This window comes from Platalea leucorodia, assembly GCF_965183815.1.
Source record: "Platalea leucorodia genome assembly, chromosome: 1".
In the NCBI taxonomy this organism is placed as follows: Eukaryota; Metazoa; Chordata; class Aves; order Pelecaniformes; family Threskiornithidae; genus Platalea; species Platalea leucorodia.
This window is the reverse complement of record NC_138823.1, coordinates 115,795,401-115,811,300: the sequence shown is the minus strand read 5'-3', so window position 1 is coordinate 115,811,300 and position 15,900 is coordinate 115,795,401. Positions and strand designations below refer to the sequence as shown.

General features: G+C 42.9%; 1 protein-coding gene across 1 annotated transcript in view; it reads right to left on the bottom strand.

The window, feature by feature from the left end:
* Positions 1–3,639, bottom strand: part of ANLN (anillin, actin binding protein) — a gene marked incomplete at its 3' end in the record, with an annotated part of 28,662 nt that extends 25,023 nt beyond the window's left edge. Inside the window, exon 1 of the mRNA XM_082307674.1 lies at positions 3,595–3,639. Within this exon, the coding sequence (XP_082163800.1) occupies positions 3,595–3,612 (18 nt within the window). The 5' untranslated portion in view covers positions 3,613–3,639. The remainder of the gene's footprint in view (positions 1–3,594) is intronic.
* Between the last annotated feature and the right edge of the window lie 12,261 nt (positions 3,640–15,900).

Here is a 15,900-nt window from a genome sequence, read left to right as displayed (position 1 = left end):
TATTTATCACGATATATCTGTATACAGAACATATAAAGAGATACCAATTAAGCTAACAACATTCTCTTTCATTCCCTATACGTTGGAAATGTGAGTACTATGATCATATTCCATCCAAAACAGCTGTTTTAGTAAGTGTTCCACACTAGTGAAAGTGATTCCTTATAGCATCCAGGTTTGAAATATGTTGCTTTTTTAAAAAAAAATATTGCATTTATAGATCATTATCACTCAGTTTGATCACATCTAAAGGATACTTAATTACTCCTTTGATCTAGGTTTTAAGGCACTTTGAGACAAGAAATTGTGTTATTGAACTAATGGCCTTTAAAGGGAAGCATATAAACTGCACTTGTTTGGTGGCACATAAATTATTGTGAGAACTGTGCCAGGCATTCTCTGTCCTGTTGCACAGCAATTAAATACACATTTCACATTTTTAACTGTCTAAGGCTGAAGTCTTAAACAATGTTCCATTGTAGGGCAACACAGGACAAATGGAATGTCAATCTCAACAGTTTTTTGTGGGGAAAAAAAAAAAAAAACAAAAAACAAAAAACAAAAAAGGGGAGGGGACACATGGCATGCCAGGAGCTCAATGCAAGTTCCATGGCTAGTTGTGGACACAAGTCAAGTTTCCTTATTTCAGTCTCCAAAAGGCAGAGCTACAAAGTGCAGGTAATACCCACATAAATAAAATCTTAAAGACTATATAAATTAACTGTTCTTCTTGCACAAAGTTGGGTATATCTTCCACAACAGTATTCCTACAGTTCTATTCAAATGCAGTCACATTCCTTTCTGTTTTGTTAGTTCAGTAAAATGGAGTTTCAGTTGTTACAAATAGGATGTCACTTCCCAAGAATGCAGGCCTCTGCTGTTGAACTCCAGCTTCTATTGGGTTTTTGTCTCTCGAGTTTTCCATGCAACTGCCGTAATTCAAACTCTGCTATTACACATGATGAGTAAGCCAGTCACCAGAACTTGAGACTTACTTTGCAAGTTCATCAGCAGGGTATTTGCTACAAGTACGTTCTCCAAGCGTTCTGATGACAGCCAAAGTTTCAGAGTTGGACATACCTATTTCATTACATCTAGGAATTTGAGAACTAGTAAGTTGCAGTTAGAGGATCACGGTTGGTGTTGCAAAAGCACCTTCTAAAAATCAGAAAAGGCCTTTCCACTTTAAATGTTGATGGACAATTTTGCTTTTTTAAAAAAGTATGTTTTAAAGTACCTATTTAGCAGCATTAGAGAAGATACTCGGGTCCATATGTGATTACAAGAATTTGTTCTAACTACCCTGCTTTACTAGCAGAATGCAGCAAAGAGAGCAAATTTACCCATGACATTGAAGGAACAGTTAACTTCAAACTTCGCATATGCAAATTTTTCCCTGAGCAACTGCATCACTTCTTTCTCTTTGGTCATCCTCCATGCTAGGACACCATACGTTGCTCTATGAACGTTAATAAGTATTTTGAAGTACAAAATAACCTAGACTATTTCTAACATTCTGTAGTACCGAACACAAAGCATTTCATGCGAGAAAGGCAAATTATACAATCAGCTATAAACTGAAAATCACAAATAGTATGTTCATTGTGATCCTAAAAACGTATCCACTGCACCATCTTCTCAGGGCATTCTGTATTAATAGTTTGGTTGAGATTCAGAAGGTTATTAGTTTTTGCTTGTAAGATCAATCAAAAGAAACATTATTTCAGAACTGTCTGATTTGAAAGCATTCCACTGAATCTTACGTCAAGATTTATTTGAGCTTAAACTCAGCGAGACCAGGACAAAATTTGTTACTGTAAAGTGATCAGCAAACCCTGAACTAACAGCATGCTTTGGCAAATTAAGGCTCGTATTACACTGCTTTACATAACCAACACTTACAGTGCCTCACCAGTTCCCTGCAAGTAACAGAGCATGCTGATTTGTAGACAAAGATTATCTGAAAATAGTTAAACTAAGAAAAGGTTATATTAAAAGAAAAAAAAAAATCAGAACATAAATACTTCATAGTAGGCGATAAAAAGCTTCCTTTTCAGAAAGCCTTTTTGAGGAAAGTTATTAAACTTCAATACTAATACACTAATATTGGTAAGATTTTTACACAACAGTGGAATGTACTCCACAGCATAAACATTCTTGATAAGGCAACATTTTAGGTATTCTGCAACCCCAGCTAACATTTGAATGAAGTTGACTCTAAGGAGTGGCCTCGCAGTTGGTCATAGCTTTTCAAAGTCAGTTATCTATAAGAAGGGCGTGTTGAGGTTGGAGTATCTCCCAGCATGCAAAGCCATTTTAAACTTGATTCAGTAGTCTGGACTTGAAGTTTATTTAAGACTAGTCAGATCATGTCACTTGCTACCAATTAAGGAAGGAGGTTTTAGATGTTTATACTTAGCAAGCCTTTACATGGGGGTAGGGTAAATCTGCCTTGGCATTACACATTTAGTAAATATGTGCAGATCAATACCTTATGTTCAGTTTTTTAAATCAGATCTGTGCAGTTGCCTTTTTGGGGCACTCTATTTATTTAAAGTATATCAATTCAATATACAGATTTTCAAGGGGAGGAGAGAATATTTCACTAACTTATTTGATTTGGATTTTTTTTTTTTTTAAGTAGTTTAGGTTTTTGTTTAGGCAGGCTGTGGATTGAAGGCCATTTTTATGACATTTCTCAAATCAGTCACAAGACAGCTCCACAGCTTTACATCTGTCACTCGTAAAAATCAGAGTACAGTACAGCATCTTTAAGAAACCGCCAACCTTCGTACAGATTCAAGCTGGTCAATTCCACTCATTTTGTTACAATTTTTCCTCTGTAAAACTCAAGCACACTCAGGCAAATCCACCCTAACAACTGACTACTTCTTTTTTTAAAAAAAGAGGAACTCTGTCTGCAAATAAAAGTGACCAATGACGGGTGGCAATAATATCAAATAGAAAGCATTTTTAATCAGATGACAGCTGCTTTGGGCAAACTTCCCACTCGACTTTTAGATATAGCAGGCACAATGCCTGTCAATACCACTCCCATCGGCTTCCAGAGCCCTTTCTGTTTCAGCCGAAAATCTTATCTGCCAGGCACACATGAAAGACAAACACTAAAGCGCTAGGAAACGCAGTCAAGTATCAGCCCGGTTTAGAAAAGGTCCTCTCCTTCACAACCCCTTGCATGAATAACCTTTGTCCTCTCCTGGAAGAGACCTGACGCCCCACAAATAGCTGGGCGGCTGCAACACTGGAGGTACGAGCAAGACGAGGGGACAAAGAGAGGTGGCAATGAGACCTGTCTCCCCGTTGTAGAGAAAGAGGCTCTCTACAAGCCCACGAACCCCCGGAATAACGTGTCGGGGGACGGGGGGGCGTTGACAGGCCTTAGCCAGAAGCCGGAACTGGGAGAAACTATTCCGCCCCAACAGCGCGGCCACAAGGAGCAGCTCCCCTGCGGCCCCCGACCGGCCCTTGCCGCCCTCTGTCCCCGCGGCCCCCGCCACTGACAACTCGCCCCCTCCCCGGATCAAGCCCCAGGCGCGCCCCCTCGACAGCTCACGACTCGGGGGTCGCCCTCACCTCAGTGAACGGGTCCATCGCTGCTGCTGCTGCTGCTGCTGCTGCTGCTGCCCGCGCTCGGCCCGATGCCTCCGGCCGCCCGAGCGGCAGAACCACCCCAACCGCTCCGCAGATTTGAATTTCAGCGCCCGCCTCAGCTGCGCATGCGCCCTGCCACGCCCGCCGCACCGTCACGTGACACCCACGAGCGCGTGCCCCGCCCCGCCCCTGCCGCGTCCCAGCTAGGCAACATTCCGCCCCGGCGGGCATTGATTGACAGGAGTGCTATCCAATCCGGCAGCAGCCTGCCCTGTGAGGGCGAGGGCGGGGAGGGGGAAGGCGCGCAGGGAGCTCCTCCGGGCCGCGCCGGCGGTGGCCCCCCCCCCCCCCGTCCCTGCGCGGCGCTCCGGGGTGGCTCTGCCTTTCCCGGCTGTGGGAGCAGGCCTGGCCTCGGGTGCCGTGCCCCCGGGCTACGGGCCTGAGCCCCGCGTGTGGCCGTGCCGCCCAGGGTTTCCGTCTGTGGCACGCAGGGAGTGCTTCCAGTCATGGCGGCCCCGTCACCTTCCCTTCCTCCTCCTCGTCAGCCCAGCCGGGCGCGAAGTTGTGGGTTTTTTTTAAAGAGAACGGGGGTTTTTACCTCCCTTACAGGCAGGTAGAGCAATACGGCCTGGTGGACTCCACGTCTTGATGCGGCTGCTCAGTAGGAGCGTCCCCTCGGCCATTGAGATCTGAAGCTTTATTTTTCAGCTGGCATTGACAGGAAAACATGATTTTAATGTTACTCTGTGCATGGAGAGGATACTTAGCCCAGTGCAGTTGCAAAAGTCGTAGCATGGCTTTTACGTTTCTCCTTGCATTACAGCCTGTGGTCAAATCAAACCTAACGCCCTAGCTCTTCCCGCCCTCCCGCCAGCCTCTTCTCTCCTTCACTGACAGACCTTTCTCAATGTGCAGGTGTTAGGGGCGCGGAATTGGCAGAGACTCATCGGGTGCTCAGATCCAGCCATCGCTATCCAGGCACCATCTCCCACACCCCTTCCCATAAACGTGTTGAACACTGTGGCAAATACAGCTCATTTTTTGTCTCTACTGTTCCCTCCCTGGGAGGCTGCTGTAGGCCTGACGGCCTGAATGACTAAACCCTGTCAGATTTCCAGACTTATCTATACATACTGACACCCCTTTATACCTTTTTGCTCCTATGTAAATAGTGTTCATTACCTTCCATGAACGTCCTTCCTCTCTAGTGTTGTCCTTGCGTTTTGGATTATTTATAGGCAGCAGTCATTTCTTCTTCCAACCTGTGCTTTGCCTTATGCCTTACTAAACTCACCATACTCTTCTAATCGTCCCTCATTAGAAAATCTTTCCAATGCCTTATTTGCAGACAGCATGGCATCAGCGTGCAGCGGAACGTAAAAATACAATATCAAATAATCCTTTTCTGAAGAAATCTTCAAGATTGGACACCCTGGCCAACAAATGTCCCTGCATCATTCTCAGATAAACATGGGTTGGAGCAGCCTGAGGTCCAGTGTCAGAACTTGCTCACACACCAGGCTGAAAATTGGGACTTACCAGATTGGACTCATCACTCATTCATAATCTATGAACCAGCCTGTACAGTGATAAGAAAGGACAGGCTTTATTTCCTTCAAGAGAAACTAGGTATGGCTATCATTAGGAAATAACAGAAACATTCCTTTAATGAAGCAGTAGAGAATCAATGCAGGCAAATAGGAGAGACAAAATAGCCAATAAGGAGCTCAAAGTCATCGGCAGAAAATAAAAAGAGAGAATTACCTTTAAGTCTTTTCTTTCTCCTGCCATCCCAAAGGAAGAAAAGTCATGCACAATTTGAGCCCTTTAAATATAACACAATTATTGCAATTTAAACATGCGTTCTGCTGTACATGTGGATCCATGAGATTTATACAGTGTAGCTCCAGCCATCGTTGGTTTCCAAATGTGGCTCCATCTGTTGCTGTCATCTTTCAAATGATAGAGCATAGTGCATCATGTTCAGCCTAGGGTCCAACCAAAATGCTGTTAGCTGCACTGTTAGTGTACATAATAATCTCATCTGCTATTTAATATTAAAAAAGAGGGAAATAATAATGCTTTATTCTGTAAAATAAATTTCTTGTAAAAATTATTTCTGTAAAGTATATTCTGAAAAATGAGATTCCTGGGAGTGTATAACTGCTTAAAACGTCAATGCAACATGCATGTGACAAATGTCCTTTCCTTTTAGTCTCTACAGAGCCAATAATTTCTTCATCATTTTGATCCAGAGTCAGTGGGGCCCTGCTAGAAATAAATAGAATACTTAGTATCTCATCTTCTCAAGGAGTTATGTCTGTCTTCCAGAAAAGCAATGGACAGTAAATAGATCTTATCATTTTATCACTCTAAAGAGCCAAAGAAGGTCAGTCTTTTTCAGGAATGGTGCTATAAAGTGGTTATGAGATCCGTTGTCTGAGTAATGGTGGAGGGTACAGCCCGTAGCAATGGAATTTCCAGTCAGGGTTATTTTTTTCTTAATAAAACTGTTTGCAATTTATGGAAAAAATCAACTGATGTTTCACAATCTGAAAGCATAAAGAAAAAGAGAGGGAAAGAAAGGAATGCCATGTTGAAACCAGCAGAACAATGAGCCGGCTCTGCCTGCTGAACAGCATTATATTTTATGCCAGCCTTTTGCATTCAAAAATTATGAATCACACCCTTCACTGTCTCCTCACCCCATGTGATATGGTTTAAGATTTCTTCTTGCCCGGGGTAAGCTAATGAAAAGTAATCCCTTCTGTAACAATAAATAACACAATACAAAGCACTTGGGGAACGGTTTTTGCTGGCTTGCAGTTTTCATGGGAATTGAGAGCATGGGCACGGAAGCCAGTCATTTGTCTTTTAACATGGCAAGAAAAAGAATTTTACTTCCCCAAGTTTTCCTTCAAAAATTTTTAAAGCATATTGACTGTTTTCAGGGGTGTATTTTCATTTTTAGAATGTTACAGAAGTTTGCATTAGCACTTTAATAAGAATGGAGCACTTTTTAACTAATAAGGAGATCAGTAGCCAAAGTTTTTGTAGTTCTGGCTTCCTTGCAATACCGATACAATCATAAATGTAAAATATTAAAGGCAAAAATGCTGATCCTAGTGTAGTCCACTGTATAGCTCCATTCTGTAATCCTCAGAGAATATTTCCTAGAACTTTCTTTCTGCTGAGAAATTGAGTTCATGATTTTGATTCCAAAGGAAAGATGAGAAAGATGCTTCCTTTGATTCACAGAAAAATCTCAGTAATCGTGTCATTTAGAGAAAAATACTATTTTCCAACTTGTAATTTCCTTTTACTCACAGTTAAATAATTCAAAGTGAAAGTTGATGCTCACCTATCTTCCTCTTGCAAGCAGATTCAATCTATTGCATGGTAATACAGTGCATTATGATAGAGGACATTGTAGTATTCCTTGTAGTTTAGATTGACCTTCAAAAGGCATTTTTTACCAGCAAATTCACTCTTCCGCTAATCAGTTGGAGAGCTGTCATGATTCTGATACTCATTTCACAGTGGTAGTGTGATTGCATAGGATGCCATAGAGAGGAGAAGCAAATGTATAGTCTAGTACAGAGTGTTGTGCATAATGATTTCTGGACTATAGTCCCATTAGAATGAATTCTTCCGGGTGACTTCAGACAAAGAGTTTAACCTTGGGGAAGAGGCAAGGAGACAGCCCTTGCAGAGCTTCTTGAGGACTGTGGCACCAGCACGGACATCCCTTTTCCCTAGCCCACCATCTGTTTGCCTCCAGCGGATCCTGGAGGACGCATGGTACAGGTCTGACTCTCCGTGTTTCGGTGCCTAAGAGGAAGCCAGGCTGTAAGAAATTCCCCTCTTCACAAGCCACACAGGTCCTGGGACCCCTGTATAAGGGAATCCTGTGCTACAGAAGAGCAGTAAGAATATAATACCGATGCTTTCCTCAGTGATTCTGCAATGAGGACCGAATTGTGCCTTCAGATTCTTTTAAATATCCTAGCATGCCAGAGACTTGGCGTGGGAAAAGGCAATTTCACCCCCAAACAATGAATATGAGGGCTGCTGTGTATGGCAAAACACAGCAGTTTGGATTAATCTGTATTTTCTGTTGCAAATATTACATAATCAGAAACATTTTGATGGGCAGCATTTCAGATCTTTCTCTGTGCCAAGCCAAAGGTGATTATATTGCTTTTGTCAGCTCCTATGATAATCACAGAGGCAACTTAGGCTGACGTTATCCGGTAAAGGAATATATTTATGCCAGGAATAAGACAGGTTTCGTGAGTAAGTAACCCAATGCATGACATGGATTTAAATTAGCAATGCTCAGAGCACAAGTCTCTCTTCTAGTAGCCTGAGTAGGAATTGATAACAAGCTCAACCAGACTAAAAGAATGTGAGACCCCGTAGCCATTACAGTCTAACTTTTAGCTGGGATTTTGCTTTATTGTACCAAAAGACTTCATTTATTACTCTGCCTTGGTAAGTGTAGTTGGGGAGAAAATCCTTTAAATGGGACATTTGCTGGAGGAAAATATGCTACATTTTCAGAATGTACAGAATGAATGTCAAACAGTGTGAATTTTATTTGTTCCCTCTCTTGTCATTTGCAAAATATGGGAGGTTCTCAAAAAAATGCTGGCTTGCTGAAGACACCATTTATATTAAAGGTTGGAAAAGCACACCATCATTTATATTCTATACTAAATTACCATATGATGACATGGATGGATTAGTGTTAACTGTTGTCAGAGCTGAAATGCACCATCTCATATGAGGAGCGACTGAGGGAAAATCACACAGAAATCAAAGGTGGAGGGAAAAGCAAAAACATGGGGAGAAAGAATAAAAAAAAGAGTGGACAATGGTAAATTAACAAGGGAGTATAACAAAAAAAACAACAGGAGGAAAAGACAGAAGAGAAAATATATTAAAATGGAAAAATAGTGAAAAAAGGAATGAGGCAAAACTCATATTTCATTAACAATAAGAGACAGTTGTCAAATGGACTCAGTTTCAGAAAAAATCTCTGGGTGATTGAACTCTGCATTTTTACAAGGCTGTGGGAGTTAAGAAACATTTGCCTGTCATGCACTGAAAGGATTTATTGCGTTCACAGTTTCCTTAGTATAATATGGCATTTGTGTCACTAAATCATGGAAAGTTTCTCAGGACCTTTCATTTAGGTCTCCTGACTGATTTACAAAAGAGAAGGGGAATAAGACTTCCTTCCTTTGTGTCTCAGTTATAAAATACCCACTTTTCTTTCTTTCTCCATACAGTACAGCTGTACCATTTGCTGACATAAAAATTCTGAAATGTGAGAGTACTTAAGTGCCATTATGTTAATTTAGACCACGATGTTAATTTACAGTACCTGAGACTTGCTTGCAACTCTGCAGCGTAACACAAACGGAGTAATCACATAAGCACATCAGCAATTTCACCAGCCAAATTGTATGACATTTCGTAGTCTTGAAATAATTTTCTGAAAGATGGAAAAATTAGGAGATTCTTCTTGAAAAACAATTTTCACCAGAAAAAGTGTTCTATCAGCTCTAGTTCCTCTTTGAAGACTCAGTATGCTGTAAGCTCAACAGGTGATAATTTTCTGACCTCATTCTTGCCATCTTAGTCTCATATTTTAAACAAATAAATGAAACTATAGGACATACATAAAATAAACCATAAATGATGCATAAGGAAGGCCAAGAATGTTACCTACAAAATTACCTTAAAGTTTTTAAAACTAAAGTAGGCGCTTCAAGTTAAGCATAGCCTATACGCTTTGCTAAACAAGGAAAGACCTAAGGATATGAAATGGGGTTTATATCGGTTCATGATATTTTTTTTCTCTTCACTTTCCATGTTTTCCTCTGAAAAAAAACCGATACAGTAACATGAAATCTTTTCTGCAATAGTAGCATGTTTACACTAGAGGGTGCCACTTAGACAGGATTTTAGGCTGCTCAGTGTTTTGCTTTGGAAACCTTTTTCAATATTTGGAAAAAAATGCACGTCTGAAATAAGAAGCAGCTGTTTTTAGAGGGAGAAATTCTACTGAAATTTGAACAAACTAATTAAAATGTAACAGTGATGACATTTTCCACACACGTACCCATGAGGGACACTGGTAATACAGTCATCTCGGCTTCAGTAGAAACTACATATATAATTACACTGAGGCTGTGTTAGACATGAGTAAATATCCCTAATATTTCAGTCTGCTTTTGCTTAAAAAACTATTGTGGCATGGAAAATAAACTAAAGGAATATGAAAATAAGATCATGGTTCATTGTAAATGAAAGGGACAGAAACATCTGATAGAGTAAAACATGAAGTACCAGTCTGTAGTACAAACACAGCATCACCGAATGTCTGGGTGCGATGTGATGGAGGGTTGCCTCACCTTGCAATAAACTACGAAAAAAAACAAAGGGAATGGAAATGGCCAAGAAGTTATTTTAAATAATTCTTCCCTTGTCCTTTCAGTGGTGGTGAGGATTGTCAGAGCCCTGAACATGTCTCTCCACATCTCCAGAGGCTTTGGCTGCCTGGAGTCAGAGCCCACATGGAGATGGTGGAGGTCTTGGGCCATGAAGAGAGCTGCTGCTCCCTGAAACGGTTTGCAAGTGGCTTGGTGTGGGCAGCTTCTCTTCTTATACGTCTAATCCAAAAATCTCGTTTGAACTCAGCAGATCTGTAAGAAGGCAAGATGGTGTGTGCCCTGCACTGTCCCCCACTCAGAGACTCTGGAGGTCCAACTCTGGGACTCTACTAACACCGTGATAAAGTGGTACCCAGGGAATCTCCAAAACCAGACATGAGATGGAGGAGAATAAAGTCTGAGAAGAACTCTGTCTTGGTTTACGCTTCTCCCAAACTTGAACACTATTTCCATCAGCTGAATTTGTCACTGGTATCACTTGAAAGGGATTGTTCACCATGAAGTAAATATAATTACCCCAGCTGTTTTATAGTCCCATCTAACCCCACAAACTGTGCAGAAACCTGCAAGGTAAAGCTCGGTAGCAGTGCCAGGCATGTCCTTGGAAACTGGAAAAAGAGAGTGGGCTTACATCTCGGGTGCTGCCCCTCATTGAGTCCAGTGCTTCTTGAAAACAGGACTTACCAGAAGACCACCTTCTCCAGGCCAGGCAAAGCCCCTTCTGCTCTACAGATCCTGTCCTAAGTGAGAAGATCCGGATGTCCCATGAAATTAAATGCTTTGATGAAGAAGTAGATCATTGCTCTTTTCCAGCTGCTGGATCTTTGCCCATTGAGGTCAACTGCGAAGGGTCCCCTGCTCCCGGCGCTGGCACTCCAGCTCTGGGAGAGCTGGCAGGCAGGTGAGGCCCCTTTCTCCAAAGCACCATGTAGTCATACCTGTTTGTTACTGCACACTTTGCATCTTGTAAAAAGCTGCTACGATGGTGTTTGGTGTTTCTTGGATATCCCCTTTTATTTTCTAAGTCTGTTGCATAGCCTGGACGAGCAAAAAACAGGGGATCAGGTAGGCGGTGTGGAAGAGGAAGGGATAAGGAAATGAATGGCAGTAGGGAGAGAAACATTGTGCTTTTCTCAGGTTGGTTAGGAAACAAGTGAAGTCCCCACCTGATCAGCCAAATAGGGCGATGCATTACTATGAAAACATTTGCTTTTCTACTGAAATTATCCCAGCACCACAAAAGAGCTGGCAGACTTCAAAATGCCCAAAGACAAAGTAGGAACATTTAAAAAATTCTCGTTATATGGGGGCGGATTGTCGTTAGCCCTGTGCTGCCTGACCTGATATTTGCGTTGCCACAGCAAGGTATCCGTGACTCATCTGCAGGTGTTTGCAGTTCGGCAGGCAGCCTGCGCTCGCTCGGGCTGCCTGCCAGCCCTGCCTGCCAGCCCTGCCTGCCACTGCCGAAGGCAACGTCCTGCCTTTCTCAGAAGGAGCCCTGTAGTGACAAGGCATTGCTGCCGAAGTGGGCAGACGGTTAGAGGAGGAAAGGTCAGGAGGGGTGTATTGGTCCATCGGTCCATCCTGTAAGCAGGTGCATGCTTCGCTGTGACTAATGTATTTATATATCCCAGTTCTCTGCCATAGGAAAGCAGCCTCTTTTTTCTTAGTAGGTATATGTGCATTTGTGAGTGTACAATAGACATCTCTGATTTTTTTTCTCCATATGGTAACGGACAAGAGTCAGCTACGTTTGTAGGTTCACATCATGAGGATCTTACATTGCTTTCACTTCTCTGAACTTTACTGCAAGGTTTGCCTGCATTTTGTTTCCCCTTGTTGGGCTGGGTTTATGGTATTGAGCCTCCTTAGCATAAAGCGGGAACAAATTCAGTGGATAAATCAATCTGAATACTGGAGCTGTATCAAGTTGTGCTCTTCGAGGCATCTTAAAATAGCAGTCCCATTGAATAAGACTATGAGTAAGCTCCCACAAGCATGTGCTGCCTTTGCTGTGTACTAGAAACGTAGGACCCACCTGGAATCAGACGGCAATGTTAGACGTTTCAGAAGGCGTTTCTAGAAAGAATATGTCTGGAAGGACGGTCAGTTGGAGTCACTTCGTCGATGAAATTGTTTGGTCAGAAGATATTCAGCCAGCTAAGAGTCATTAAGTCGGGGAGGGGAGGCTGACCTTGCCACTCTGATGGCCCTGAAGCTGTGCCAAATTATGCAGAGTTAGTTAAGGACTCTGGTTCGCAGCTTTCGTAGCTCCTCAGGGGTTCTTTCCTGTCAGCACAGAGAAGCGGAAGAAAGATGTTGGTGTGAATATGGGGGAGGAACCAAATAAATCCGATACTAAAACAAGTGCGTGTGTATATATGTATATGCATATTTAAAATCCAAATGCACATATACACATATACATTTATATACGCGTGTGTGCGTGTTTGAATTTTGCAGTGTTAGCTTGTGGCAGATGTAGAGATCAATAAAATGTATCACTGCTCTTCCAGACTGTACATGTTGCAGAGCATATTGATGCTAATATTCCTATAAAGATACTCTTCTGCATACAAGACATTGCAGTATTTTTGACTGGGTGAATATGAAATTATCTCTGAAGGCATCACAAGGTAAATCTGAAATCATCTCTGGAAGTAATGTTATACTGAAGCCAAAATACAAGATGCATGTCAGCTTTAATTCTGTCTCCTAACAATGGATACGTGATACCACGATATAGATCTGTTTGTATGGTGGAACTGTATTATTTAAGCTGTATTCCACAGTGTGGCTCATCTACACCGTACCATTTGTCCCCATGTCCCCTCACCTCGCTACAATGTGACCTGTGCCAGCTGCACTGATGGCCTCCAGGAATTTTTTCATGACAGAGTAGCTCATCTTTTTTCCACTGTCCGTCCGAACAGACTTGCAAGCTAAGATGCCTTTGAGGTCAGAACTGCTAGAGGTACATTAAATATATATATAGCATTCTTGTCATATTGAGATACTTAGTAATGTTTTTCTTGACTGAGGTTTCCACATTATGCTTTTAATCAACAAATGTGACAAAGCTTGCTCAGAGCCAAAGCAGAAAACAAGGGCAGGTGGCCTTTTAGCATCCCTCCTCTGTGCCTTCTGCTACTGCCTTTGGCATGCTCTTACTAGAGCCAGGAGCTAGCATGACCTAACAAAACCTTCAAGCCACCCTGCAAAGGAAAAAGGCCAGGAGGAAAAGCAAAAAAAAAAAAAACCAAAAAAAAACACGGAGGCAGCAGATTCAGAGGTGACTGAATGCCCAAGCGCTCGGTGAAAAAGGGCTGACAGACACCAGGGAGAAGTAGGCACGAGATGAGAAACATGGAGAGAAGGCATCCAGCGGAGGGAGCAAGGAGAGGGGATAGATGTGTAAAATACACATCAAAGCTGGAGTTACCGATTTCATTGCTATGGCTTCCAAGCATATATGAAGCATCATCTCTAAGAGGAGAATTTAGGGTCTACACAGCAAAACCATAGGGGAGTTACGGTAAAATGGTACATTGACTTTACGTTGTAGCAGCCATCTATTGGTTCTTCATCTGCTGTGCTGATTGTTTGCAGTGCTTGAACCAATTCACAGTTTGGGGTTTTTTTTCTGCAATTGCCATGTATCACAAGCAAACTCTAACCCATCACTGACAGCTTGGTCTCTCTAAATTTAAAAGTGTTTATTCAGTTCCTGCAATTTGAGATTTGGAGATAAGCCTGCCAGGTTCCAGATACTACGCTGTTAGCAAAGTACTTTAGAGGGTATTTTAGGTTAAACTTAGACATGTTGACAGAGCATATATCTTCTCTGTTCCTCAAAGAATTCAAGTTAAAAGGGACATCAAATTTGTCAGCTAGGTAGAAGTGTGTCTCAGCACTAGCTCTTCATTAGCAGACTGAGAAAAATGACACCTCAGTCTTTTCATAGCTGGTCTTAGTGCCTGTCTTTGACTATGTGTGAGGCAGTAGTAAATAAAATGAAAATATGTGCTTTAAACTCTTTTTTCTTTTTAATTATTGCCTGTGAAGATTGATATGAAAGCAGACAGAACTATCCGATCAGCGTCTGCTCAGTCGTATGATTGCATACATGCAACTGTCTATAAGAAGGATTCACAAAGTTCAGTAAAACTTTTCCAGGTAGGACACAGAAAGGGGTTCTCAGAAGTATCAACGAGCTGTGATCTGTGGAATTCCCATCCCTGCTACATGATGATACAGCCAGACCTTATACCTTATAGGGCGATGTTATGGAGAGGATTTATGTATACAGTGCATTGCAGGTATGAATTTATTGATGGGAGGGAAGGTGGCAGACATTTGAGCTATTCAACCAAAGCAGCGCGCAACTTCCCAGCTCTCCTTTCCCTGGCAGATCACTACATTCACATAATGTATGTTGAGCACTATTGTGCTGTTAAGTCACTTTCAATTAAATTGCTTTCTCTGTTAAGTGTTGACCATTTAGAAAAGTAAATGCATTAACACACTAAAATGTATTCTTGTGTAATCTGACTTCCGTAATGCCCTTAAGTCTGCATGAAGAGTACAAAATCTTCCAACACCATGCCTTCATTAATTGGTTACACAACTGTAATTGCTAAGGTAGAATAACTTGTTCCTATTTGAAGTTCAATAGGCATTTGAAAACGTGCAGGTTACATTTCAAGGAGTGGAAGGTTTCACAAGCAAAGCAACAGATTGCACAAGTAAAGAAACAGAAGGGTGCAACATAAAGTCTATCTTCTGCTTTGAATTCTATTTCTTACTTATCAATGTATGAGAACCATCTTGATTACTAAAGTCAGTTCTTGCCCCAAACTGTTGTTCTGATGCAATTCCTCCATTCTCGTTAGCAAGGGACAACAGCTTCTTGTCATAGAATCATAGAATCGTTAAGGCTGGTAACGACCTTGAAGATCATCAAGTCCAACCGTTAGCCTAGCACTGCCAAGTCCACCACTAAACCATGTCCCTAAGCATGACATCTACCTGTCTTTTAAATACCTCCAGGGATGGGGACTCAACCGCTTCCCTGGGCAGCCTGTTCCAATGCCCAACTACCCTTTCGGTGAAGAAGTTTTTCCTAATATCCCACCTAAACTTCCCCTGGCACAGCTCGAGGCCGTTTCCTCTCGTCCTATCGCTTGTTACTTGGGAGACGGACCCCCACCTCGCTACAGCCTCCTTTCAGGTAGCTGTAGAGAGCAATAAGGTCTCTCCTCAGCCTCCTCTTCTCCACACTAAACACCCCAGCTCCCTCAGCCGCTCCTCGTAAGGGTTGTGCTCCAGACCCTTCACCAGCACGCACCCTGCTGAGCACCCTTGTCCCATGCAGCCCTTTCTCTGCCTGCCTTAGGCCCAGCAGATAATTATCAGTCGTACCAATTATTATCAATTACAGCAATGATGATAGTTGATAATTATCAATGTACTGCAACGCAGTCGCTGGATTCAGTGCAAGTTCCGCCTGCCAGACTCCTGCAAAGGATGACGCTGAAAACCCGTCGGTGTTGCTGGCACCTGACGTCAAGCCGTGCCGCTGCGATAAAGCGGGCGCTTTCGGCGGTGTTTTTGGGTGCAGCTCGGTGCCCGCCCCGCCGGCGGCCATCCCGGGACAGCGGCAGCCCCGCCCCGCCGCCTCCCCTGCACTACAGCTCCCAGGATGCAGCTCGCCCCCCGCCCTGCCCACGCCAGCGCTCGGGCGGCGCACGGCGCGCCGGGACTTGTAGTCTGCAGGCGCGGGCGGGCGCTCCGCTGCTGCGGCTCCTGCCTGCCGGGCCGGGGCCAG